This window comes from Heliangelus exortis, chromosome 9, assembly GCF_036169615.1.
Source record: "Heliangelus exortis chromosome 9, bHelExo1.hap1, whole genome shotgun sequence".
NCBI lineage: Eukaryota > Metazoa > Chordata > Aves > Apodiformes > Trochilidae > Heliangelus > Heliangelus exortis.
This window is the reverse complement of record NC_092430.1, coordinates 19,461,420-19,489,337: the sequence shown is the minus strand read 5'-3', so window position 1 is coordinate 19,489,337 and position 27,918 is coordinate 19,461,420. Positions and strand designations below refer to the sequence as shown.

The window sequence follows — 27,918 nt, the reverse complement described above, 5'->3', positions numbered from 1 at the left end:
ACAAGACTCGATAGAGTTAAGCTTGAATCATAGAATCAGAGTTAATGGTTCTCAATGATCTTAAAGGTCTTTTCTAACCAAAACAATTCTATGAACAGTGGACAGCATTAGGGAGGGAAGGCAGGCTGAAGTCACTGCAGTTTGGCACAGAATCCACATCTCCTGCTGTGGAAATCAGACAGGATGGCAGCTGGAGGTTTGCTGCAGGCCCCTCTTGTGCAGCAATCAGTGCAGGGAAATGGTGCAATCAGAAGAATGAGAAATTGGTAAAAGCCTGTGAAGGACTGGGGCCAAGTATGTCCCTGAGAAAACCATTGTTGAGATTTGTCCTGGGTCAACTCCATCCTCAGCAATCTCAGCTGAGATATGGCTGAAGCCTGGTGTGCGAGGCAGTCAGCCATGAAGGGGAAACAGAAACAAATTACCCTGAGCTGAAATCAACATTTCTGTTTATTTCTGTATTTCAAACAAAAGGCAGGGATGATGATTGACTACCTGGGCACCAAACTGCAGAGGTAACTGGAGTAGTTTTGGAACTCAGTGAAGCTGCAGAGCAAGGGGGAGACATTTCCTAAATGGGATAAGTCAGTGATAAGCAGGGCAACCAAAGTCCTTTTACCCACTTGGTAAATTCCTCTCATGACAACTTTGGGTCAAATCAGCAAGAGGTTATGACCCCCAGACATTATTAGGGAGCCTATATCCCATCTGCTGATTCTTAGATCAGCTGTTGGAGGCTAGCATCAGAACAAATTATTGGACAAATATAGCTATTTTTCCTCCCAATTCTTTTAACAATCTTACTTCTGACCAAAGAATATTTGGCAGATAAAGCAGCTACCCTCTTATCCACAGAAGGTTCACCCAGACACATTATTGCAGACAACTACATGGTATCAAGTAGTTAGCAATAATGAATAATTAATAAATTAATCATGTACTTGTGTCTCAATACCCCAAGGTTTTTGGGCTCCTTCAGAGAAAATAATTAAAACAACAGATTACAAATAAGATGACAAGTCCCCAGGTAAGGGGATGTATATAAAATCCCAGCAATCAAAAACCAACCAGGGCATGATTGCAAGGCAGAAGCCAAACTGTTCTTGTGCTTTGCCCTACAGACTTCACAGCTTCTGACCCTGCAGCATGTCCCAGCCGTGGGATATGAAGAAGCCAAAACCAAAGGCAAATACCAGCTCCAGCAAGCAATATTCATGTTTAATGCCATGAAAACACCTTAACACTAAAAAATGACAGCTAGGGAGGGAAATCACAGGTTTGTAGTCTATAGGGATGCCCAAGTCCCCAAGTGCAAGCAGCCTGAGATGCAGGTAGCTCCTGGCCATGACTCCTGTGTGGGCCTTTTCCAGTCAATCCTCCAGCAGTTCAAATGGTTTTGGGGAAAGAGAGCAGTTCCTGAGAATGTCCAGCTTTGTGCCTTTTACACAGATCTGTCAATGTATTACAACTGCTAATAGCTGGGCAAGACATCATCATTAGCAGAAAGCAGCCAAGAAGAGGTTATATATACAGACATCTTTGATCTTTGGAATAGTCAGAGGCTTCTGCAAGCACAGCTTTAACTATGAATTAAATTAAGCAGCATCCTCTCCCTGTTCTATGGAAACATGGAAACTGCTTTCAAACCCCTTTCATGCCTACTTGAGTAGCACAATCTCCTTAGCAAAGCACAATAGGCTAAAAGTCTTTTTTTTCTAAGTGACCTGGTGGAGTCACAAGGAGTTTTTTCCAGCTACCATTTCAGAAGCTGAGGAATTACATTTAAATAAAAGAATTCACCAGTCTGAATGGCTATGAGCAAACCACTGAATGACTCTGGGGCTGGTCAGTGTCAGGGAGCAGAAGGGGAATGTGGCAGTTTGCAGTCTGGAGCATCTCTGTCCTTTCCATGGAGATGCACAAGGAAACCTCTTACCAGATCTTATTTCTAACTTGATGATAAAATATAAAGCTCCCTGAAGGCTACAACCTGACATTGAATACTTCCAGTTGCTTATAGGGCTTGTGAAGCCAACATTTCCCTACTGCAGAACTGTCACATACGTCCCCATAGCCAACCTGCACTGTTACCACCCTGTACTTCCCACTGTACAATGCTGTTCAGCAATGCTGCAGCTTTACTCCTTCTTAAACAAAAGTCTCCAAATGACTTTAGCTCAGTGATCCATCTGAAAACTAACCCCATAGCTCTGAAAAATACTCAGCTTGTCACCCACGTGATGGTCCTGGGTGAAAAAAGTGGCAAAACCTACACACCAAGTAGTAGAGGATGAGGCAGCTTCCTCCAGCAGTGTCCACAGTTAACTCAGCTCCAGCCAGTCAGGAAATTTCACCTTGATTTTCATTGCTTACCTCATTCCATTCCACATTACATCTGTAATTGTCTCAGAGGCACATCATTCCATTTCTCTGTCATTTCTCAACTCCTCCCCAGGGCTTAGTGCACTGATGGGAAAAGCATGAACATCCCCATGCATTAAGGTAACACTTGTCAAGAGCCACACATCCCCTCCTCCTGAAGTAAGGATGCTTTCACAGAGGGGATAAAGCTCTAAGCCTTGGGTGAGCACCTTAAAACCTTTGAAGACAAATCAGCAGCCAAGTTTCATGAGACCCACAAGAGGGTCTAATAGAGACACTACAAAGTCAGGGGGAATCATATGTCAGAGCCTTCCAGAGTCCTCCTGGATTTGGGGTTAGACCCCTGACCCTCAGCTGAGGGAACCTCAGGGTGTATGTCAGTCCTTCCTCTTGGTGACACTAAGCACCACAGGGGGTACAGGTTTCGCTGCCAACCTTTAGCAAAGAACAGTAAGCTTGCAGATCAGAATGCCCCCCTTTTTCCAGTAAAGCTCTGGATAAGGGAAGCAGTTACATTTCTAGGCACTTAATTCCCCAAATGAGCTTCTGAAATACTAGGCATTTACAGATGACCTAGGAAACCAACTCCAGCACCAGTGAGGATCATGACATGGTGAGAAACTGGCTCCCATCTTTACATTCCCTCCCTCCAGCTATTCAAGAGCACCCCAGTCACCTGAGATCTGATTCAAAAGACACAGGAGCCAATAAAAATGCTCTCCCTTACAGGGACAGATCCCAATAAGGTACCCGGTATCAGGTACAGTGCAATCCACATCAAGCAGACACCACCAGTGGCCCAACATCACCTTTCCATAAGAGCCTTTCCACAGACAGCCTCAGCTGGATGGAGGATGCTGAGCCCTGACCTCAGCTGGCAGTGTAGATACCTTAGATACAAAATGTAGTTTGGTGAACTTCCAGAAGTGTTCCCATTCCCTTACACATGCCCAAATGTAAGCCTGTGGTGCAATAAAGCACATGCTGTTGAGTTTAAAAGTTCTCCTTCATAGTTGAGCATTATAACTATTTTTAAATTGATGTCTTACTGTTCACTTGCTGAGAGAATTGTGATCAGTATGTGCTACTGCTCTCAAAGTGCATAAATAATTACTACTCTAAAGTTATTCAACCAGGTTTCTTCCAGTAAGCTTTTTGGTGAGGATTTTTTGCTGGTTTTGTGTTGTTTTGTGGGTTTTGTTTTTTTTTTTTTTTAACACTAAATTAAAGGGTCATTTCTGTAGGAAAGAGACATCTTGGTAATATTGAAAATAAAATGTCCTAAATCAGAGGCTAGGAATGTATGATTTCATGCTCTAGCTGCTGAATGATGAATTAATAACGGTATCTCAAATACATCTTCCATCAATATGCTTATTCAGATTCCATCAGCATTCAATTAACATAAATTATGTGACATGAGAAGGATCCAAGCAGTCACCAAAAAGAACACTTCTCTTGTAAGCTATAGAAATTCTTTTGGTTTCTGCAAGGCAGCCGCTTCTGTTGTTGTTTCCCTTAAAAATTTATCACAAATCAAATATTTTCACAGAAAATTTAGAACACTGTTTTTCCCAATTTTCTGTGGATAGGATATTGGATCTTTCATTTTGGCTCAGATCTTTTAAGTTTTATGCCAAAAAATAGCAGCTATGCAAAGGAAATAACAGCAATATCTAGCTGCAGGGGGACCTTCAGCAGTCCCTATAATCCCACAGAAAGGTGGAGCATCAGTAAACCACACAAGCTATTTCTCATCTAAACATCTGAAATCAAGAGAAAATAGCTACGACTGTCCTGAAAAGCCTGGGTTGTTTTTTTGTTTTGTTGTAGTTTTTTTCTTAAAGTCTCATAACAATACAAAATGTCTTAGTGTTCTGCCTTCAAAAGGGTGCAAAGAACAGCAGTCTGAATCCAAGAACAGGAAAGTTCAGGTACACAGTAGAAATGTCAGCCAAATGATCAGAATGATGAGGAGGGAAAGAACAGCTGTAGTCCCTTATAGGGCTGAACAGCTTCCAAATGCTCATTTGCAAAGAGAAGGGAACCAAGTGCAAAAGGCAAGAGGGAAAGACAAGGACAAACAGGTTCCTAATGGCAGAGCATTGCTTTCTCTGTGTGCCTTTCTGAAGCTAAGAGGGAGAGTTCTGCTCTAACCTACAACAAAGAACAAAAAGCTGGCTGAGTTAACCCAATGAAAAGTCACTTGTGGTAAGTACCACAGTAAAATAATATTTTGCTATTATTTGCTGGCTTATGATTGTATTTACATGTATTCTTTTGTCCTGAAGTTTTGCCCAGTGAAAATGTTGATTCTGAAGTGACCTTATAAACCAAAGTATTTGATCCCTATGGATGTGCTAATTCTTTAAACTAGGACAGGGGATTGCTCAGTGTCCAGCTCCTCAGCCTATTGCTCCAGCGAGGGCAGGCAGTGCAGCAGCACAGATGCTGCTGAGCAGACTGAGATGGCAGAGCTGCAAAGTAGCTTCTTCCAGAGAGTAGCATCAATTACAAAAGCTTTCCATTTTGTAGTAAAGAGCAGATCCTAGCTCCTGAAGTCTTTGGGGAGTTTGTAACAGAAGGCTGCATCACATGAAAGAGAAAGCACAACAGCATAAATAAATAGAGTTAATGTGTATACATTAACAAGCAGTGGGGAAAGGATGAGCCTTGCCTTCAATTACACTGTTCCAGTCCATATAATGAACTCTAAATAAGTTACTATAAAGCTCACTCTTATAGCCTTCCCTGCTGTTGTTACGAGTTGCCATACAGCAGCAGCACTGAGCTCCATGAGATCCTGCAGCAAGCAGCTGCTCCTTCTCCAGAGAGCTGAGAGACCAAACAGGCAAAGGAAAAATAATAATAGCACAAAGCAGTCAAGATTAGGGAGCAAGTCCATAAGTGAGACAGGAACAGAGCTCATGTCCTGCTTGTCCTTAGTGCATGCAATAGACTCCAACAGACCTTTTGGTCAATCACCTGTTTTGATGTAGGGTGCTGGGCTAAGACTCCAGTATTGATGACCACAGGCATTATACAGACTGAAAAATAGCCCAGCAATCACTTGATAGTGCCTTGACCAGGGCTGTTTTTTCCTAAACTGGCAGATAATAGGTAGCACCATAAAAAGATCAAAGGTCCCACTGAAAGGACTACTGGGGCAACCTGTTTCCACATCATGCCCCATTCTCCCCCACAGTCAAAAGAGCTGTGAATATTTGTGAAGCCCATTTCAAACTCTGGATGGAGAAAGGTCTCATATGTTTGTTTTCCCATTAAGGCAAATCACTTGCCAGCACACCTGAATCTCAGAGCTTGGAAATGGGAACAGCAGGACCATCATTTTTGTATCTCCATTCACTTCCATCTCATCCTTTTTCATAGGTAGAATTGAAAGGCTCAAGAACAGTTCTTCAAAAGCAATAACAATGGTGTTTAATCATACCCCCCCCTCCAGATACTATTTGAAAACAAAGATGGAACCCTTGTGCCTTCTTCATCCACGGTGCAGCACATCCCAACTGGTTTGTTGCATTACCCATGCGCTTCTGCGCACACTTTCACACCACAAAATGCTACCAGCAGCAGCTCCCAACAGGAGAGGGAACAGCAGAGGCAGAAGAGTTGGTACCACTGAGGCTCTGGCAGTTTTATAATAGGGACTGAGATATTTAAAAGCAAAAGCAAGAGTCCAAATACTGATTTACAAGTCAGTGTGACTTGCACTCCTAACCTCTTGGGTCCTTTTTAAAACATCCAGGATAGAATTAGTAGCAAAAGCATTTGCTCCATTTTTTTCTCCGCTTTGCATTTTTCATTATATGAGTACGAAGCAATATTGTGTTAGGACAGCCAGTCAGAGCTAAACTGAAACACAGCTTCTGCTATAATCCCTCTCTCTCAGTTGCTCATTTCCCTTTTTCATGACATTTTTGAGAGGCTTATTAATAACAGCTAGGAAGACAGATCTTTCCTATCTCTGAAGTTGTAACAGGTACATTTTCCCTGGGAGATATTGCTGAGATTTATTTCCCAGACATCCCCGCTCCATGACCCACTCCTCAAGAGCAGTGGTATTTCCAGAAATTAAGTTAGTTCCACTAACTGTGTTATGTGCCCCATTCCTGACAAACCACCCTTCACTGCCTTAATGTTCTCATTATGTTTGATACATTGCATCACTGTTCATTTATTACAGCATTTTAACTTAGGTTCAGAGTGTGTATCACTGTCAGAGCTCTCTGGGATAAAGGGCAATGAATACTTTAATTACCTGATAAATTATTAAGGGCACTTCTGTAATTGGGTAATGTGGTGTTTGCATCTTTGCAGCAAATACTTATGGAATACGTATGGGCGTGGATTTTTGCTAAACACACAGCTACCAGGCACTATGTCCCCTTGAGAATAATAGTTTTATCAGGCTATTAAAATAAACATTACAAAGGATAGATTGTACCCAAAGCCAAATGAGAGCTGCAGCCTCCATCAGAGGGGGTTCACTGACTTACATCAGCCCAGGGAGGGGTCTTCTGTGTCCAATGAATCTCACTCAAAGCAAGGCAAAATAGCAAGAGACCTACATTTTACACTGCTTTAGCTAACCTAGTTCACTTGAAGTGAAATGGGTCACAGTGTACCCACACAAGGGGTTCAGCAGCAAATCCAGCTTCAGAGGGAGCACAGGGAAAATGCAGCTGGGGAGAGCAAGTGAGTATTGTGTTAAACAGAGCCTGGCATGACAGAAACCTCCTCTTCTGGCTGCTCTTGCAATGCAGGTCAAAAATAAAACACCCCCAAGAAGAGTACAGCCTGCACTGCCACTTACAACTCATGGGGAAAAGATGGGGCTACACAGCTGAGAGGAAGAGGCAGGCTGCTGCCTTACACCTCACTGCCCCTGGCTCTCTCTGTCTGTTCATCTCTGTGCTTTGAAACTGGGATTTCTTGAAGCTTTGCAACATCCCTTCTTTCCTGCACTCTGTGAATGCGAAAATATTTGTCACATCCTTTCCAGCCATGTGCTATGCTTCTTGCTTATTAAAATAGAGAAGGAAACAGATTGTCTCAGGTGAAGCTTTGTGTTGCTAAGAAGTATTCAAGCAATAGGCTTTCCAGGATAACTTAAGATTTCAGAGGTGTTTCATATCTATTTGTTATCAGCTTTTGGTAACACAGTGTGCCTGAGCTCAGGCCCTGCATACAAAACACCACTGAGGTGAATTGTACTTTATCTCCCTCTGACTTGACCCCTGCACATCGAGCTCTTCATGGGTTCAAGGTAAAGAGGTGCAATGCCTAGAAAGGACAAAGTCACTCTGATTTCTGTCACTATGCACTGGCTCCATTTACAGCTGCTTTTAGAGTAGTCTTACTGTGATCCAGGGCAGCTCCTTTCACAGCAAGAGCCACAGTGAAGGACAAGCATGGTTGCACCCAAACAAGAAAAACTGGAAGATGGGCAGAACTTTCACAGAGAGTGGTGTAATGGAAGAGCCTCTCCCATAGCCCTCTGGTGTATCCTGCAGTTTCCTTCTCTCCCTAAGAGTGCTTTTTACCAGAACTTCACAGCCTAGAGTCATCTGGCTTTTCCTTTAAGGCTTCCTCTTGTTTCTCTATGGCCAGTGGACAACAGAGCAAAATTTGGGAAGAAAACATATACATATAATTGTACATTGTATCTATATACATGACTTTTCCTAAGAAAAGATGACACTTAAAATCATCTTTACCTGTCAAGATGCCACTGTGTATTGTTGGGGTAGGAATTCAACCCCTTGCCATGCTACACAACCTTCCTGCTCAGCAATAGCTGGGTCTGGCCCCCTTTCCTGCAGCACTTGGGCAAAAACACAATTAAGCATTACAGATAAAAGAGTTCTCTACCCTTTCAAAGGGCTGCTGTGGAAACACAGTCACAAGCCTACTGCTTACTGTCAGTGAACCTCAATAACAAAGTCAAATTAGGTGAGATCCCAGCTGATGCCTCCTTACAAAAGCTGTGGTTGAATTAATACATCCATAAAAACATCCAGTTCAATGCTTAGATCTTAAGAAGAATCAATCCCTGCAAACATGCATCAAAATGAAAACAAGTGTAGATGGAGAAATTCCTCAGGTTAATGCTTCCAAACAGATCAATGCACAAACTCCTGCAGATTGATTGCCTGGAGCTCCAACTGCACATTAACTCTTCAGGACAATCCTAATACACCCCTGATCTATGAAACCAGGGAGTGGAGCTATGGCAGTTTCTTGCCTCTCCTTCTCTAATTCTTTTTGTTCCCCTCAGACTCAAGCCACTTGCCCAATCCCTCCAGGCAAGCCCAAGACAACCTTCCCTGCTCCCTGTTGCCTCTCCAGCCTGTCCTCCACCTGGCCCAGCTTCCACAGCCATTCCAGAAGTTTCTGTCCCAGTTAACCACAGCTGCAAGTTGTGGGGCTTCCAGCAGAGGAAAAAAGGCCCAATAGTGTCAAGAGGCTGGAAAGGAGCAAAGGCCAAACCAGCTGCCAGGGGATGGTCAGTGAATTCCAGATGTGCAGAAAAATCCTGTCCCAGCCAGCTGTGAAGCAGGCACAGCCTTTCTGCCCATTTTAGCATTTCTGCTGTATCATACCATGCAAATGGGCAGTAGAAAGAACTTAGCCCAAGTGTGTCCTTGCTTTTATGGGATCCATCCTTCCTCCTTTCACTGGCAACCTTTTAAATTGCACCTTTTGCCAGCCAAAACCTCACTGTGTTGCTCAATCAGCAGTAAGTGCAGGGCAGCTCAGCCCCCTTGCACTCATTGTGCCATTAATGGGGGCAAAGGCACTGAGTGTACAGCTCAATAACCATGACTTCCATCCAACACCCATCCTGCCAGGGGAGAGCATGGCCTAGAGAACACTAACAGAGAAATACAAGCTTTAAATGTATGCTTTGTGCATGGCAGGGGTGATTTTTAAGCTTGACACACAGTTGCTGGTGAAGCCCCAGGGGTGCTGCTGCACAGGGGGGACCTGGGGTGGGATTCCTGCCTGCAAAACCCCTGGGAAGAGGGATACTTGATGCCATCACCTTCCTCCCACCTGTGCCGGTATGAGGGAAACTGCCCATCCCAAAAGCCACAGAAAATGGTTTGGCTGCCAGCTTACAGTACAGGGCCCAGACACCAACCACTGGCAGCCCACTTCTGAATTTGGCCTTTCTCCCAATAGCTCTTTGCATATTTAATGGGTGACACTTCCCACTTCAGCTGGCAAAAGCTCTGCTTTTTTTTGATTTCTTTTTTTTTTTTTTCCTTTGGAGAGCTGCACTCAACTCCTGAAGCTTTTGACCTACTCATGTTTTATGCTCTTTAGGTCTACTGTTCTCACTTTGACATCAGATTTACCACCATCCTCTCCAAGTCAGTTCTTTACCATGCAAAATACAGTGAGAGCAAAGTGAATGCCTCTGACTGCCCTGGCTGGCTATAAAGAAGGCCCAATACAATAAAATGCAGTACAGCCTATAAGGCACTGCACAGACTCAGTGGCTTGAAATCTCCAATGCTGGGATCAAATTGTCTCTTGGGGTTATTCCCACAACAAAATGAACACCTCCTCCCAGTGTGAGGCTGGCAGGACAAATGGCCTAGCAGAAAGACAGCCATGCAGTCAGTCACTGCTGAGCTGTGACACTGCTTGCTGAGCATTGTTGGCCGCCTGGGCTCCTGCCCACAAGTGCAACAGCCCCTGCCTGAGCTGTGCATGATGCTCAAATGCTCACAATGCACAAGCAGGCAGCCAGGCTCCCTCCCTCCTTGGGAACTGCCTTGCTCCATCATCCCTCTACATCCATGGGGTTTGTGCTGTCAGAGTGGGATAAAGTGCAAAACACATGGATGAGGCTTTAGAGAACCAGGGTTGGAATGGTGCAAAGGTGTTGCCAGGAAGATGAGGCTCCCCAGGACTCAGGCTTACTCTGGGGTGGATAAGGTGAGGAGGACAATCAAAGGAAAGGCCTGTCTTGCTGGAGAAACATTAGAAATGGAAATCTACCTTGGATAGAAGAGATCTCATTGCATTTTCAATACCCCACCAGAGCCCTGCTGGCAGTTTCCTCACCTGGCTGCAGCCTCAGTGGAGTGTCACACAGCTGTAAGAGGATGTTAAAAAAAAACTCCCAGATGCACATAAAACTAGTTCTGAATCATAAATGCTCCCAAATGCTATAGGCTGACAATAATATAAAGTTTAAATTGTAGTTCTCTAAAAAACAGGCAGTGGGAAATAGCTTATTTTTCTCCCTTCAAGGCATTTCATATCTGCCTTTGCTAGGGTCACCATCTATCACATCTCTTTGCATGTGCCAGAAAAAAAACCAGGTATGCTGCATCTGATTATGCTGCATTACTTCTACCAGTGTTTTAAGAGCTTTGGTTATACTAATCTGATGGGGTTTTTTTAGTAAATTGCCACAGCTGAGGGACTAAGAGGCCAAATCCAGTGAAATTACATGCTGCTTTTGTATTTCAGACACTGTTTCCAGTGGGTGCAAGTGCACCATGTTAGGGGCAAAATAGAACTCAAACTTCCAGAAAAGTTTTAGGAGACAATACAGACACAGCAGGGGAGATGCTAAGTGCCCCACCTTGTGCAAAACGAGTGGGAGAGCAGGGACAAAAAGCAGAGCAAAATCTCTCCCAGCAGGACCAAAGCTGCCTTCAAATCTGACCATCTAGAATTTAGCATTGATGTCCACATGAGAGGGGCAGAAAGGGTGGGCTGAGAGCCTTGCACCAGGAGAGGAGCAGCAGGCAGAGCTGGCAGACCAGGAAGAGATGCAGCTCTGCAAAGTACACCCAGGAACAGATTCTTGCACATGGTTAAATGACTCCAGACACTGCATTCAAGTAATTGGAGTGTCTTGTTTCAGCAGTAAAAGTGAGAACATTGTGAGAAACAACCTTTGATAACCACATCAGAACTTCAAGTGTCAGGGCCCTCGGGTTCTACTTCTCTGGCATCCACCCTACAGTCTCAGAGCCACGGAGTTGTGTGCTGAACTCTCACACCTCTGTACCCCAAAACCCAGCAAGGGGTTCCCTGCTGCAAACTCTTCCTGAGCCCAACCATGCTGTGCACTCTCCTGTCTCAAGGTTTGGGTAGGGCACTGGCAGAAGCAGCACCCAGTTTAAGAGAGCAGCATTGCTATTTGCTGAATATTGAGTAGCTCTTGTAGAGATGGACAAATAATGGAGCTTCCAGTCTGGTGGGACAAAGCAGGCCAGAAAGGAAGAGTTCAGTTGCAGCTGATCCAAAAAAAAGACATCTTTTAATTTAAATAATAAACCCCACATTTAATTTTAAGTCTAAAGAAAATTTCTAAAATTTCTTTCTAAAGAAAATTTTTAAATTAGAAAACTACTTTAAAACTAAATCCAAGGCTTTAGTTTTGAAAGTATTTAAACAGTATTTTGTGACCTTTAAAACGAAGAGAGTGACAGATTCAGAAGTCCTCCTCTGATCTGCTGCCAAAACTATCACGCTGATTTAGGCCATTTTTGTGAAAAGTTTGAGTACTTGAAGCAGAAAAATACCACTGAGCTCATCCAGCCCTACTGCTAGAGATGTCAAAGGGAATTGCAGTTTGCTAAGACCTACACATCCACCTGATGGGAGACAGCTTTCACAAGGTAGAAAATCCATTTGTGGGTAATTTCACAGGAAAAGAAATCCTTGGTCAGTCAGTTTACCTTTGACTGCAACTATTTTTTTTTTTTTTTTTTTTTTTTTTGGTCATGTAGGTGTATATAGAAAGATGGTTCCCCTCCATGCTCCCAGTTATAATTGACAAGAAACACCAGGAGTGGGGGCATCAGCTGATTCAGAATTCAGCCCTTTCTGCAGAGCAGCAGGAGCTGCCAGCCTGCAGCTCCAGCCAGGTCACACACCAGTGCCCATGCAAACACTTGGGTTGTGTGAGCTGTGGAGGCAATTACACCAAACCAGGGCCTGGGCATCCCCAGGGATGCTGCTTTCAAACCATCAAGCTGCAGCAATGGAGGTTTGTATCCCACTCGCCAATATTTTCAGGAATAATTTCAGCAGTGGGTGGACTCTGCACATCACCACCCTCCCCGTGGCACAGCGGGGGCTTTTGCTGGGGCAGGCAGAGGTTGCACTGCCCGGGGTTTGAGGCATCAAGTTTAACATCCCAGATGCCTGCAGGGAAGAGGGGTTGCTGGTCCAGCACCCTGGAAGCCTTAGGGACAACTTCTGCAGTCTGCCCATCTTTGCTGTCCCTCCCCTGCACTTCTTCACAAAAAAAAAAAAACCCAAAACCAACACAAACAGGAGGGTCAACAGCAGAAGTGTGTCATCTACTTTGTCTGCAGGGATTAGAAAACTGGTATAAGTTACCTTTTTCATTAATTACTTGATCCTACCTAATCCCCAGTAGAAGATGTTGACCTCAATAGACCAAATCTAGGCTTCTTAGCCCAACACAACCTCTTTATGCTGTTTCTTAACTTCCACTGCAGCTCCTTTCCAGCTCTCTTCCATCCTGGCTCTCTTCCACTGTGGCTCAGCAGATCCACAGCATCTCTGCTGCAAGACCTGCCAGCTGCAAGGAGCAAACCCAAGCCCTCCTGCACCACTAGGTGAACCAGGTGTTTTTGTCATACTGCTCAAAAATGTTGTAAACGCTCCAGAAAGGACAAAGAGTGCCAGATGTCTCCCACCTTGGATATCCAGTGAGATTTATATCCTCCTGAATGTAAAATTTCAGAGAGTTCAGGGCTGTTGGACATCCCAAGCCAAACTAGTGCCAACAGAAAAGCATAAAACTGCTGAGTAAAGAGTGCAGCACTGTGGATCATCCCAGACAAATTCTAAGGGATGTCATAATTGTGACATATAAACCGATTTTTCAGCCTAAACTCAATGGCTCCTTATCTCCACTAGCAAAATTAACACACAGTTAGATTTGATAAATTCAGGGCAATGAATTTGATGTGGTAGCAAGTTCCAGCAGTGAATCACCAGAGTTTCACATTATTGTGCTGACATTAACCAAGATTATTTCTGAAACGAAGGCAGCTCTCCTCTTTTACACCATCCACACCCAGATTTTTCTGGGGCTTGAAGCCTCACCATTTCACATTGCTTAAGGCTCCATTTGAAGGGATAAAAGGAATTGTCACTATTGAGATTTTTAGTTTAAAGCTATTTAGCCATACATAGAAGCTTGATTTGCTGCTGGATTTTTCTCCAGCAATGAAACACATTTGGAGCTCTGCAAATCTTTTGTAGTGAAGTGATGCAGAACCACTCTTTAGTCATGCAAATGAAATGAGTTATCTGAAAAACATTCTAGGGACCACAAACCTCTTGCCAAAACTCAAAGCAAAGATTTCTATTGTCAACCAAAAGGCAGAAATATTTCAAAATTATGAGTATTGTTGGGAAAAGGACAAAGATGACAGAGTAAACACTTTCTTCAGTCTCTGAGATACCCAGGGTACCAAATATTGCAGGAGGGATGCAGATAGTTTCCTAAGAAACTTCTGGACAGATACATGGTATTACTACTACAAGTTGAGAGAGAAGAAAACTTTATTCATCATAGAAAGGTACCAATCTTTATCAAACCTGTTATTTTAAATCATTATACACAAGGCCAGAGTAGATTCTAAAAGAACAAGTCTTTTGCAAGCAAACTACAAAATCTATCCTGTTTTTCTGTTTTCCATTCTGAACCATGTTCTCTTGATGCTCAGGCAATTCTGTTCTCCCTGAACAAACCCACACTCACTTCCCCCACACAGCCAGGTGACAGCAAAGCCACTAACTCACAGGAGAGTCTATTCCCCTAACCTGCTCTTACCTCATCTCTCAAACACAGCCTGGCTCCATCCCTGCTCCTCAGGACTGGTGATTTGGTGAACATGTGGTACCCACACACACATCCCCCACAACCTTCCCTTGAAAATCCCTGGGGCCAGGGCCAGTGGTGCTGACCTTCAGCTCAGAGCACCCAGCACAGACAGACCTTCAAAGCACCTTCAAAGCACCAGGTACACACACTTAAAAGCCCCAAAGAGGCCCAGTGAAGGAGACAGAAACACACACACCTCCCCAATACTCTTCTCTTTGAACTGAAAGATTTTGTAAACAGGGTTTAGAAGGCTGTAGATAAAATTTGAGCTCTCTATAACCCTAATCTTAGAGATTACTAGAGACTCTCATACTGCTGAGGGATCAAAGATGAATAGCCATTTGAGCCTCTGCTTCCACAGCAGCTTTTACAACATTAGATATAATGACCAGGTGCTCAGCTGGTATAAACTGCTTTAACTTTATTTTCTCTGCTAGCAATAAGAGCCAGTTCACATCACCCAAGGACTCCACACAAGGTCAGTATTTGATAAAGCTGATACACAGGTATCACTAAACTGGATGACATTTATTCATGCTTCTGCTGACATCTCCACAGATGCTAACCAGTTCTGTAAGATATTGCCTGTGCTGCAAACACTAGAGCTTGTTACATATAAAATCAGCAACAGATACTTTAAAAGAAGAAGAAAAAGCAAAAAAAATCCCTCCCGCCTATTTGCTGCTATGAGGCTCTCAGCACACAGCAAGGAAGGAGCACAAACACCATTCCCAGGTACCATTCCCATTTGGCTGTTTCCAAATTCCCTGCTTGTCCCCATTCCCAGGATATCCAGCCTATGTAACACAGAGATAACTTGAGGCCCAGAGAGGGAAACAAGGTCATTGTCACCTGATAGAGAGCAAACCTCACACAGCTGTGGACTCACAGCCTCAGGCTGGGGGTGTCTTGATGAGAGAGACTGGGATGCTCAGGAGCCACACAGAAGCTGGCAGGGGCTCAGCAAGCAGCAGCATCCCCTGTAATGAATGAACCTGCAATACAAGGCTGCACACACAAAAATGCAGAGCATGGTTTTTCTCCAGGGATTCAGTTTGGTCCAGAGCTGTGAAAGCCGGAGAGGAATTCTGATTAAAGAGCTTTAGAAAGGGAAAGGAAGAAAATAAACCTTCCAGATGCTTTAAGAACAAAGTTTAACACTCCTCTGATAACTCAGCCAGGTAAACCCTGGCAGTGATCACATCCTGCAGTGAAAGTAGGCAGCATCCATCATAAGAGTCTGAACAGCAGAGGTTAAAACACACATTGTGAGATGCCCTCCTGCATTATAAAAAATTTAGAGTTTGGCAAAATACAGGAAAGACTGGAGAATACTTGAGCATGGTGGCAAAACCCGTGACACTGAATGGCTCTGCTGGTTTCTGAGCTAAATGGCTATTTATGCCATGAAGACAGTGTGACAGCACTATCAAGATTTATCAAATAGCATCTACTCTGGACTCAATGAAAAATTGCCCCAGAAAAACCCTGCCAGCTCTGCTGACGTATATTATCTTTATTAGAAGGCTGCTCTGAAAACCAGATTAATTAGGAATTTTAGCTATTAATTTCTTCACATAAACTTCTGCATATTAATTCAGCACAGACAGATGCAAATGGGAGCTTTGGAAATGCAGCATTACATTAAATTAGGGCTACATTTGTCAGTGGGTGTAGATTTAAAGTAGAGGGATTTCTACAGAGCACATTTATAATGGAGATGGCATATTACTAAGGAGCCTGTGCTACCACTGGAGTTTGCATTTAGCTCTACTTTTAGTTCCAGTAAGAGAGGTGTTGTACAGGGAGGCTGATGATGATATGCTTCAGCATCCATTTTTCTTGACCAAAAATCTACATGTTCCAAATTAGACACAAAAAAAAAATGCCAGAAACTTTACTAACAGGAAGTTAGAAAAGCAGGATGCAACATCTCTCCCTCAGAGTTTTCCCATGAAGCTGCAGGGTCAGGAGATGGCAGGCTTGGCTGTAACAAGAGCAGCCATCTCCCTGCTGAGCAAGGCAGTGAGAATGGCAGTGTCACTTCCAATTTTCTCTCTGCTGTGACAGGGCAGCAGCAGGACAGGAGCAGTTTGCCCTGGCTGCTCTCCCAGGGCACAGCAGCCAGACACAGGGCCTCTCAGATATACCCAGAGCCTCCACATTCCCAACCCATACCTCAGCCTGCACAGGTAACCAATTTTCTGCCTCTTAAACTAGAAAAAAATAGAGGGATAATTGCACCCAAGCCTTAATTTCTGTGCTCAGACCTGTTGGTTTCCACAGCTGGTTGTTCAGTAGCATAAGAGCAAAAAAGGAGTCAATGCACAAGTTCAGTGCTTTCCCCCATTGCAGCAAGATGAAGCTTTTAGCAGCAAGGTGACCCAGAGATTCCCAGTTTTGCTGAGTAACATCATCCCACTTCCATGCAGCCTTACAGGACCCTCAGAAAAGGAAGCAACATCTCTTGTTTAAATTTGTGTGCATTTCAGTGCAGTTATGAAGTTCCCAGCTGTCTACGTTGAAAGATTACACTACACCATGCTTTAATAGATCAGAGAGGGTACAACCACCTTTGACTTCTGACAGTAAGTTACCCCTTTAAACCTCTCAAAGGCATTCAATGTGGTGCCAAAGGCCTGAGGTCTGCCTAACACTGCTGCTGACCTAAAGAGAATTAAATACAGAGGGTTACACAACATGGGGAAGAGCCAGGTTGATGGTCCAATGATTTCCCAGCCCCTTCTTTCCCCCTGCCAGGGCTGAGGAGGCATAATGCACACTGCCCAGCCAAAGCAGCAGCCAAGCTTTACTCAAAAAACAGTTTTTTAGACCAGTAAATCCATTCCCTTTGACGTGTGAAGAAATAGGTTTAACCTGGGGATGGCATTAAGGCAAGTCCCACAGCACAGACAAGCAGCAACCTGATTTTAGTGTCACATTTGTACCACATGGGTGGTCAGTCTGGCTACATTGCCTCTCTCATCCTCCAGAGAGCCAAAGTCCAAAAGAACTTTCACTACATTATAATTGCAATGGAGAGGTGAGGAAAAACACCTTACAGAACCAGGAGGCCACCCCATACCAGGAGAGGCACCACCCAGGAGAGGCAAAGAGTCTCAGTGAAAAAGCATTTAACTAAAACTCTGCTGGAAGAGGAATGGGGCTGACAGACCTGTTTTCCTAACAAAAAGATTGTCACAGTCTCTGTAGAAATAAGGTGTTTTTTCCCTGCACCAACTGGCAAACACGAGGAGACAAATCCCAATTATATGGCACAGGGTCAGACAGCAAGGGTGCACCACCCAGCTCTTACAGCACTTCAAAACCTTAAGAAGCAGTTTTCAACAAAAGGCTAGAATGCAAATTGCACTTCTTGCCAGCTAGAAAGGAATAAAGAATTTCCCACAATAGCCTCAAAGATTGGGCACATTATTGTTCCCACTGTGTAAGTAGTGGACATGAATGCTGAGTTGCAAACAAGTTCCAGTAGTATCACATATTTCACACTCCTGCAGCTGCAACAGTGAACTCATAATGAATAAAGAAATTAAAAACATATATCAGAAGGCAAAGTTAATGATTTTCCACTTAATAATAAGTATGAGCAAAGCACACCACTGAACTAGAATGAGAAATGAGGGACATCTCAGCTTTCCTTGTAGGATAAGATCATAGCCCAAAGCAAATCCTTTTTTAAGAAGAAGTGTTTATCAAGTGATTTCTAAGACACATGCTGTGACCTTGAGCCCAAAACTTCACATCTGCCACCCAGTAGGTTTTATATGTACAAAAGAGGAGCAGCAGCACTTACCTCCTGTGAATTCAGAGTCATATTTAGGGGGTGAGGATGACTTTGCTGCTCTGTCCTTGCACAGTGGGTGCTACAACATTTGGGAACATCCTTGAGACTCCTCCAGCCGCAGCAAGGAGACAGTGAAATCAGCTCTTGGAGCATAGGTGGGTATTTAGGAGTGGCCCTGGTGAAGGAGGAGCTGGAGGCACCAGAGATACCTGGGCATGGTTCCTGGTAGGAGCTAAGAAGCTCAGCAGGATGTGATAAGAGCCATTTGAGGGAAAATGGGCCCCTAAAAAGAGCCAGAGGTGAGACAAGAGCAGCTGAAGCAGCATAGGGTCAGTCAATCAAAATTGTGTTGGTGTTCCAGGAGGGGTCCGAGGGTTTTTGCATCACCAGAGATTAAAACCCAAAGGTGTAGGATTGCACAATCATCCTTAAACACCAGTGCCAAAGCCACAGCTGCAGTAAGTCCATGATGCTCCAAGGATACCTGAGAGGTGCTCAGCTCCATGAGCAGACCTGGCCCAGGGACACCTTTTCTTCAGCATTTGCCTGTTCCCAAGACATCTGTCACCTTGTAAATTAACCCAGGCTGACACTCAGCCAGGCACATCTGCAGCTGTAGTGAACCTTTCCTCCAGGTTCCCACCTCAGATATTTCTGTAGTTCTCACTTTCATGTCTTCACTATTTTTACTGCATCCATTAGTCTTTTTGTCTTGAACTGAACAGTTTGCCTTCACATTATTTCCATCATTACTCTTCCCATGTCTCATACATGCGTCAGGGATAGCAGAATTCCACAAAGCTTTTTTAGATCCATGTTCTGGTAAATAACAGCAGTGTATCCCCCTGTTCAAAGAAAAAGAGAGTTTTATTAATGTAGCATCAGATTAATTTCTGTTTTATATAATTATGCATTGAATTTGAGAGATGTCATGCAGGTAATCTTTAGAGTCATAATAGACAATCTGTAAGAAAGAACAAAGGAAAATAATTTTAATAAAACATTATGCCCTAAGCAAGAAATATGCTTCATGTATCATACATGAGAACAGACAGCTATTTGATGTAAAATGGGATTGTGACCTTGCTGCAGAAGTGTTCATTACCTAACGCCTCAACAAGCAAATTAATGGATTTTGGAATGGTACAAATAATAGTAATAATGATCATTTTTGTTCCTGGCATTTGCTCGCTGACAGCCAGATTTAGCAGCAAGTGTTTTGTATTATTTATAAAAGGGGTTGCAAATAGAATTCCACATAACCTTAGACATTGCAGAACCATGTGTCTAGTGCAAGGGTATTACACATGAGTAATCAAGGGCTTGTAAGCCAAGCAGGGGAAGCCCAGAAACAAACCACTGGCTGCCAGAAGTGTCTGTTCTTTATGCAGGGACACGTATGTGTGTGGTACTATCAACTATGCATCAATCTGACATCTGAATCCCTCCATAGGAAGGGTGTTATTATGGTTACTATGGAAATCACTCATCCTGTTTCATATGCATTGTGCATGTGATAAACAGTTGTGCTATAATAAGTCTGATTATATCCTTTAAGAGAACTGCAGCACTCCAGGGAGGTGTTGAACTCTCAGGTGTCTCTGCAGAAAGTCTCCCCCCTTTGCTAGGGGATAAGTATTTTCTGGATGATACCCTCCAGCAGGTCCCAGTTCAGTTCTTGGCCCTTCTGGACCAGCCTGGAGGTGCCCAGAGCTCTGCCCTCCAATATAGCATCACTTCAAAATGCCAGCAGTAAATCTGCTGTTATCAGACAACGGAGAAAGGTCACCCCTCTCCACCTCCTCAGCCAGCCTGCCTACAGACCATCAGAAATGGACTGGGAGAATGCTGGAGGTGTTATTGGGGATGAATTTTTACTGCAAGAGTGACTGCTGCTCCTGGAGGGGCTGGACAGATAAGGAAAAACCGGTGGTTTTGCAGTGATAGAGAAAACACCAAAGCTCTCGGCCCCTGACAAAGGATGCACCAACAAAAATGAGAGAAGAGAAAACACTACACAGGGGTTTTACTTCATTAAACTTGCACAAAACCTAAATCAGGCCTTAGGAGCAGCTTGCAATGGAGAAAGGAGACAGCAGGATTGCCTTTGGTGTTCATCAAAGATCACAAATAGTTTCCTATAATCTCTGTGATTAAAACTGTAAAGTTATTAAGTGAGTAGGTACAATAAAGGAAACATCTCTGCAAATGTCACACACCCCTGGCATATGGGCCTTCAAAATGCTATTGGAATTTTAAACCCTGATAATTGCTTTATAATGTAAGGCATTGCAGCATGAACACTGCATCACTACAGCCAAACCTTCAGCTCTGCCTTCAGTCCCTTCCCTCAGCAACTCCCACCCTGGCTGCAGTGTGGGCTTCAGTGTAAGTCATGGCAGAGCTGATTGCATCTGCTGAAGTGAGTTCATGTAATGGTCTGTAGCTCTTGGGAGGGGAGCTCCAGCAGTGCTCCCTGAAAGGAGGAGGCACCAAGCAGCTCTCAGTCTTTAGAGCTGTGATTTATTAGAAAACCACTAGAACAAGGCAACTCTTCTAACTGAGAAAATTTCCCTCCTTTAAGTGAAATGGATTTAAACAGGTGGCTGAAAACAAACCTGACTGCACCCTTGCAAGGCTGTCATTTCCTTCAGGCTTGCTCTGAATTTAGCAGCTTTGGAGGCTACTCCTGAAATACAAGCAATCCCTCCTGGCTCCCAGACACCTCTCCTGGCCCACCACCACCCACCTCCCTCCCTTCACACCACTTTTCCAGACTAACACAGACAGTAAATCACCAGCAAACAGGAAAAGTGTCACAGGGGGAGCAAAATTAGCAGCAAAATTGCCTGGAGGTACAAGCATTGTTTGATTTGGTCCATGGTGACCTGCAGCTCCCCAAACCCAGAGCCACATGCAGCCAGGCTCATGGGAGCAGCGGCCAAAGTGCTATAGGTGACCCCCTGATAGCTGGCAGGTCCTCTGGTCAGTTCACTGCTTATGTTTGCTATAGAATTCAGGCTGAAAATCCTCATGGTAGGTGCCTGCTAGAAGGTGAGTTTGGGGTGGGAAAGCTTCACAGAACAGCTTCACAGTTTCCAAGCACCAGGCTGGAGAAAAAACATTTTGTGCATGTTTAGGGCTCTGAAGTATTTGATTGAAAAGCTTTAGAAACCCTGCACTTAGGAGGAGGAGCTGGGAATTTGGCAGGAAGGTTTTTGTGTCAAAAATACCTTTTGCTATTTCTGGGAAAAAAAAAAAAAAAAAAAAGCCAAACTGGCCAAATTGTGAACCTATCAAGGTTTCCCAACACTCAGTGAAGACCTGCTCAAACAAACCTGGCTGCCAAATTTTGCAGCCAGGCTTGCTCCTCCCAGTTTTTCTTCGGGAGATCAGCTCCCTCTCTGTGTGTCCCTTCCAGCAGTGCATCCCATGACTCTGAGCCTCCTGCTGGGTGCTCAGGGTCCAGTCCATCTCGGGGAGGGTCCAGGTCCTGCTGCAGAGGCTATGCTGGAGCTACTTGGTACTTTCCCCATGGGCCCTGGGATCATCCACATTTGGCATCCATTTTTCCCAAACCTGTGCCCATCCACATCCCCAGCACTTTCAGTGGTGCTCCAGCTGTAGTCATTATCACCCCCTTAGAGTGATGCAATTTTCTTTACTTTCAGTTCCTCAATTACATTGATTATCACATTAAACATTCCTGGTGCTACAGGAACAGACTAAAAATAATAAGCTTGTATCTTCTAATACAAATGAAACCCATTTGTACTACTGAGAGTGGAGCAGGCTCATTGTTTCACAGTAATGAAGCTTTCATCTCAGGAGATCCAATTCATAAAAAATACTCAAAGCTGTGAATGCTTCTCTTTTTGTTTTTAATTTACTGCTAGTGACATTCCTTTAAGTTCAAATCTGACTAAGGATTAGGCCAGCAATTGAAATAAAATGAAAATGCCAGAGAAAAGGAAAAAACCCACCCCACTCCTGATGGCATGGCACACCCTTGCTTCCTTCAGGCCAGGAGCCCTCTGCCCCCCCCAGGCTGCAGGATCCAGACATCTCTTGCTATAAATAACTGCAGCCACCTTTGCTCCATTTCCCAAAATAGCAACCCATTGCAAAGACACAGCTACAGCAAAACACTGTAGAAGCTCTTTATATATTTATATATATATATATATAAATGAATTCATAACCAAAACCACTCAAGGCAGGCAACAGTACATCCAAGAAGATGCTGCCTGCAGGCAGCTGCAGGGAAACCAACCAAAGGCTCCGGGCACCTGGTGGGGGGTGAGAAACAAACAAGTTTTGGTGTTTTTCCACTTCTCCCCTTGCAAAGCTCCAAGTCACAACAATGTGATTAAAATGTAAAATAAAAATTGAGATCTGCCCCTCTGGCTTACTCCAGAGCTCCAGCAGGGGTAAATAGAGCATCCCTCTCCCCTTTTCCCCCTGACTGAGGGGGCAGCGTCAGGCACTGTTTACCACAACTTCAGTTACCTTAAAAAAATCCTCCCTGATCCAGAGTGAGGTCATGTGCCCGATGTGGGTGAATTACATCACAAATAAGCTTGGTTATCTTAATCCTCATTTGTCAGAATCAGTTCATCACCACCACTTCAGGCTTTGCTGGTCGGGGCAGTGCATTTACCCAAGATTTCACCTGAAAGGATTTAAACACCCTAAAACCACCGGTCCAAATCTGATCAGGCCTCCCCAGGCAGGGTACGTGACCCTGCGTCTCCCTTGGCCAGCTTTAGAGATGCCACACCACCATGTGGGAACACAGATTTTGTCCAAAATCACCAACACCCTCACTGCAGGATAGCTCTAAAGCCCAAGCTGCCTGCAGGAATCTTTCTCCAGCTGCCAGGAGCTTCCCTGGGGTTGGGTGAGCTTCACCAGTGAGATCAAAAGCTTCTTACAGAGATGAAAGACCTTACAGACCTGGGGTTTTGCTGCTGTTTGTTGTATTAATTCAGAGGAATTAGTGCCAAGGGACAGAAAGGGCGTAAGGAAATAGAGAGGAAGATGACACATACAATATGAAAAGATGCTCCTAGCCCTAGACCATCACCCTCTCCCTCTATGACCCTGGGCAGCTCTCAAAAGAGCTTCCAGCCTAGGTTATTCATGGGTCAAACTCTTCCCTGACACTTGCTTTTTGAAAATAATTACCAGCTATATCAGCTGTGAGGCTTTCTTAGCCTCACCTTGGATCAACATTTCCAGCTATGCTGGTTCCCAGAAAAAGAAACACGAAAAAAAAAAACAAACCCAAACCACAAACAAACTAAAAAAACCCACACAACAAATCTTCAGCCAGCCCCTTTCTCCAACTGGAGCATAGGCAGGATGGGATCAGGGAGCAGATGCTCATTACCAGTGCAAGAGGGCTACAAAGCAGCATCAAACACAGCAGAGACACCTCCTGCAGAAAGTCACCCTCTCTGGATCTTTTTAATTGGCCAAAGTCCCATTCAAGGCCAGAAATCTGGTTTATTAAAGCATAAAGTGCTGAGCCCCTAATAGGTGCCAACATCATCATCTCCTGTGGGATTATTTACCCTGCAGCCAGGGTCACTGGCTCCAAAGCAACAAAAAGTATTTCCGGCAGAGATGGGGCAGCTGGGGCACGTTTCCCAGCCAGGGGGTGAAATGACACTGTCATGGAGAAGCTGCTTCCCACACACATCAGAAAATATCCAGTGTAGCTGCATGCACACAAGGCACACATTCCTGTATGAGATATCTATGTGGTATAGCTCCTCTCCCTGCTTTCACTGTTTTGGGTTTTGGTTTTTTTTTTATCTTTAAATTGGGAGAGCTTTTTTGTAACTAATCAGAGAGGAGCAGCTAGTTACCAAGGAGATCCTCTGATGAATCAGAGACTGACTGGTGTAAGATCTAGACAGGCTTTAGCTTCTTAATTCACAAGACCTTACATTTTAAAGAAGGAGGGAAAGAGATCCCTTCACAACCAACACTGGACCATGCCAGCAACAGCAGCTTTTATTTTTGCCATAGAAGCAGATAGCAAACACACAGCATGGGAAAATGATGAGCAGAGATGAACAGGAGCATCTCTCCAGCACGCTCTTGACTCAGAAAAGCAAAAAACACCCAAGGACAAAGTGGTCCAATGGATGTGACTGAGGGAAAGGCTGGGAATTCCCCAATTCCACACGGACACATGCAAGGATATAAAGGGATGAGCAAGCTCTGGAGAGAGAGCTGCACGCCTGCTTGCACACAGCCCCGGAGTTTTGGGAAGTAAAGGTTGCACAGCCAGGAGAGGTGCTGCCTGTCTGCATGCCAGCTACAGGCTCAGCACATTATTGGGACTACCCCAAGCCCACTTTATTACCCAGATCCTGCAGTTTTCTTCCAAGGAGCAGGCGAGAGGGATTAATTTTGCCAAATGCCAGCAAAGGCACCAACTCCACGCCAAGCATCTGACCCCTGTGGGGATGTCCATCGAGTCCCAGAGGAGCCCAGCATGAGCAGGCAGAGCAGATGGTAAGAGGAGTTTTTATAAAGGTGGGGACCACAAGAAGCTTTGTGAAATAAAGTTTGGAGAGAAAAAAAGAAAACTGAGCTTTTTGGGGCAGACTTTACTCAGAGGGCCTTTGCACCCACTTCCTTCTTGTGGCTCGTTTCCAAGTAATTACCGAACCCTGGTGCTTCACCTCTATTTAAAAACAAAGTAATTAAAGTTGCCTGGGAACTGTGAGAGCAGTGAGAAATATTTGGAGACCTCAAGAGACAATATATATATATATTGGAATCTCCTGCTTGAGATAGGCTGTTTTCCCAACAGTCGAAGCTACAGAAATATATGGATGAGAGGGGAAAAACAGAAAAACATCACTGTCAGATACCACTGAAATCTCTATTTTGGGCTCTGCTTCTCTTCTGCTGCTAAGGTAAACCTGACCATACTGGGGGAAGCTGCACTATACACCAAGGCATTTGGGATGGGGATGGTATCTTAGACAGGTTGCTGTGAAGTATGGGGGATTGAAGATTAAAGCATGTGTTTGATAAATTCAGGCTTTACTGCTAAGCTTGCCCTGGAAAAGGATTTCCTACCCCAGTTACATCTGACAATGGGCTGGCACAAGCCAAGCCTTAGCCAAGGACTCCAGTGAAGGACATTTTACAGGCAAACAGTTTCAAGTGCTGTTTTGAGATTTAAATTACACTTCCCATCTGAGGCATGAATTAGCTCTTGGAAGCATTTGTACACTGGAGCCAGAAGCTTAAAGTTTTAGAAATGCATATTTTGATATAATTACGGGGGGACAACTTAAACTTGTGGGCCTCATTTGGAAAGCAAAATAGTCCAAAATACTGCAATATAGACTGAAAACAGCACACAAGATAGGGAAGAAACACTTGCTGACAGAAAGCTGCTTTCCCCACTGCAAAATAATATTGCCTGGAAATTCTAAGCCTTGGTTCACAGCCAGCAGATAACTGTCCATCACCCTCCAACTTCACCCAGAGGGTCTTGTAGAGAACTCTCGCTGCTCTTCCCAGATGTGCCAGGCAAATTAAAGTTGTAGCAGCAGTGAATTAAAACAGGCTGTCAGCTTTCAGGCATTTAATGGACTATAGGGTCTTATTTGACTTCATATTTATGATCTTAGCTTCACCCTAAAGTGAAAAGTCATTTATACATTTTCATTTAAAACAGAGAATGGCTGAGAAAGCAGTAACTGCAGACAAACTTCCCACAGGCAGAACACAGACTCCCAGGCACTCCCCGGCTTCTGAACATCTTACTCTGCCACCACAGTGCTGTTATTCCAGCCTTGGGCTGATTTTGGATACCCATATTCTTTAGAAAGCATTCAGAGATTGTTTTTCCAAATGTGTACAAGGAGCAGCTGCTAGAACATGAATCATATTTTACACAGTGCTTGTAAACCAAGAACAGTAATCTTGCTGTTAGGGATTTGCAAATGGAGAAACTGAGGCAGCAAGCATTTAAATAATTTGGATTAAACTTGCAGCTGAACCAGATAGGAGCATAAATTTTCACTTCCACTTCTTTGCACTGTTAGTATAGAAAGCCTTGGAAGTTCATTTCATGTGACTTTTGCCATGCAGCAAAGCTGGTCTGAAAACACAGACTAACAGTGGCACAGCCCCTGGATGGTGCCATTCCCAGGCTGGAAAGTACTTGCATCCTGCCTTTGCTTGAGAATTTTGACTGTAGTAAATAAGGAGGTTGAGAGTGGTCTAAACACTGGCTTCAAAGTTAGATCTATTGCCACAAACATTTGTCTATGTAAATACCTAGAATAAGGTCAAAGAAAGAAGCGGAGATTCGTGAGGAATATGAACTGGCAAGTGGAGGGTGATCTTCACCAAGCCACAGTGCTTGATAGCACATCTGGTGTCTCTGTACTAAATTGGTCTTGGAACAGGGAAAGATAAAGCTAAAATACAAAACATCTGATGTATATTGCTCCAGAGCTCTGCATGCATACGTTTTTACATTGTGTTTGAGAAATCTGTTATTCTCAGCACGCAGAGTGTCTGTTGCTGAGCACAGAGTCCAGGCACAGGGAAAACTTATGAAACAGCCATACAGATTAGCTCTCGGTTGTAATCCACTCATTCCCACTTCAAGAAATCCTGTCTTCCCCCAGGAAGGCTTTGTTACCTTGCTAGAAATCCTCTTACTCGCTGGCAGACCCTTGGCAGGGCAGGTGGGTTTTGCTTCACAGGGACACTCTGTGCTAGATTCAGCCATTGCCTTTTCCCCACCCAAAAAAGGGCTCAGATGGACCCCACAGAGTATTTGCTGCGACTCTGATGTGGTGTCCCAGCATTGCTTTGCCTCAGCCGCTCACCCCAGGGAGCCCTCAGGCTGCTGTGGGTTGAGCAAGCCAGGTTTGGAAGCAAGATTCAAGACCAGACCAGCCCCTCAGACACCCTGGAAGGCAAAGCTGAGCACCAGCACAGCGGGGGGGTGCAGGATCCTTCCTGACAACCTTCTCCAAATGACCCAGATTGCGTCAACGGGCTCTGGAGGGAGCCCACAGCTGCTGCTCTTCAGATGGGAGCTTAGGATTTGCAACATGGGGCCCAAGAGAGACAAGGAGGATGGCAATGGCAAGCAGAAGGTCTCAGCACTCTTCCAATCTTCAAGACTGGTAAATGTCTCTGATTTCCTTTTCTGATCTTTTTCTCTTAAAAAAGCCAGAGAAGTTGTCACCTCTCTGTGCTCCTTTGCACTTCAAGAGATTGGGTGTTGGGAGACCCCAAAGCTGAGGGCTGAACTTTGCCTTCCAGGCAACTGTTCAAAAGCCTAGAGGCAACCTAGCAGACTGGAGTATTGCATGTGTCCAGAATGACCCCGTATTTCCTTTAAATTCAAGAACTGTTTGGTAGATAAGAGCACCAATAGCCAGGTGCTGCAGGTTGTGCCAGCAAAGGAATCTCCTGGTTTTTGCATGCTTGTTTAGAGGCTACAAACAAATATCGATGGCTTGTAATACCCCTCCAGGTGAAGGGCAGGCAGAGGCAGCAACAGTCAGGGAAAGAGCCTGTGAGAAGCCACCAAAGTGATGCAGGGAGGGACATACCCAAAGTCCTCACTTCCAGTGTCCCCCCTTGGGACACTGCAGCTCTGCAGTGCCTTGGGCTGAGCCTTTTGGCTCATGTCTTCTTGTTTAAATGCAACTTGCATCCTCTCCTGTGTGCCAGCCATGAGCACTATTATTCTGGGCATATAAGCCACTTACAGCAACATTGCCTCTCTTAATGGAAGAGGCATCGTAGCAGTAGCTACACT

At 44.4% G+C, this 27,918-nt stretch overlaps 1 protein-coding gene across 9 annotated transcripts in view; it reads left to right on the top strand.

Moving 5' to 3' along the window:
- Window positions 1–27,918, top strand: part of LOC139799991 (calcium-activated potassium channel subunit beta-2) — a 132,139-nt gene that overhangs the window by 61,760 nt on the left and 42,461 nt on the right. For 2 of the 9 annotated variants that reach the window (XM_071752625.1, XM_071752628.1), the window contains exon 1: window positions 26,799–27,277. The exons of 6 other annotated variants lie outside the window; for them this stretch is intronic. In XM_071752625.1, the coding sequence (XP_071608726.1) occupies window positions 27,228–27,277 (50 nt within the window). In that variant the 5' untranslated portion in view covers window positions 26,799–27,227. Of the gene's footprint in view, window positions 1–26,798; window positions 27,278–27,918 lie in introns of those variants that run through there. One more of the 9 variants, XM_071752623.1, reaches the window with a different exon arrangement.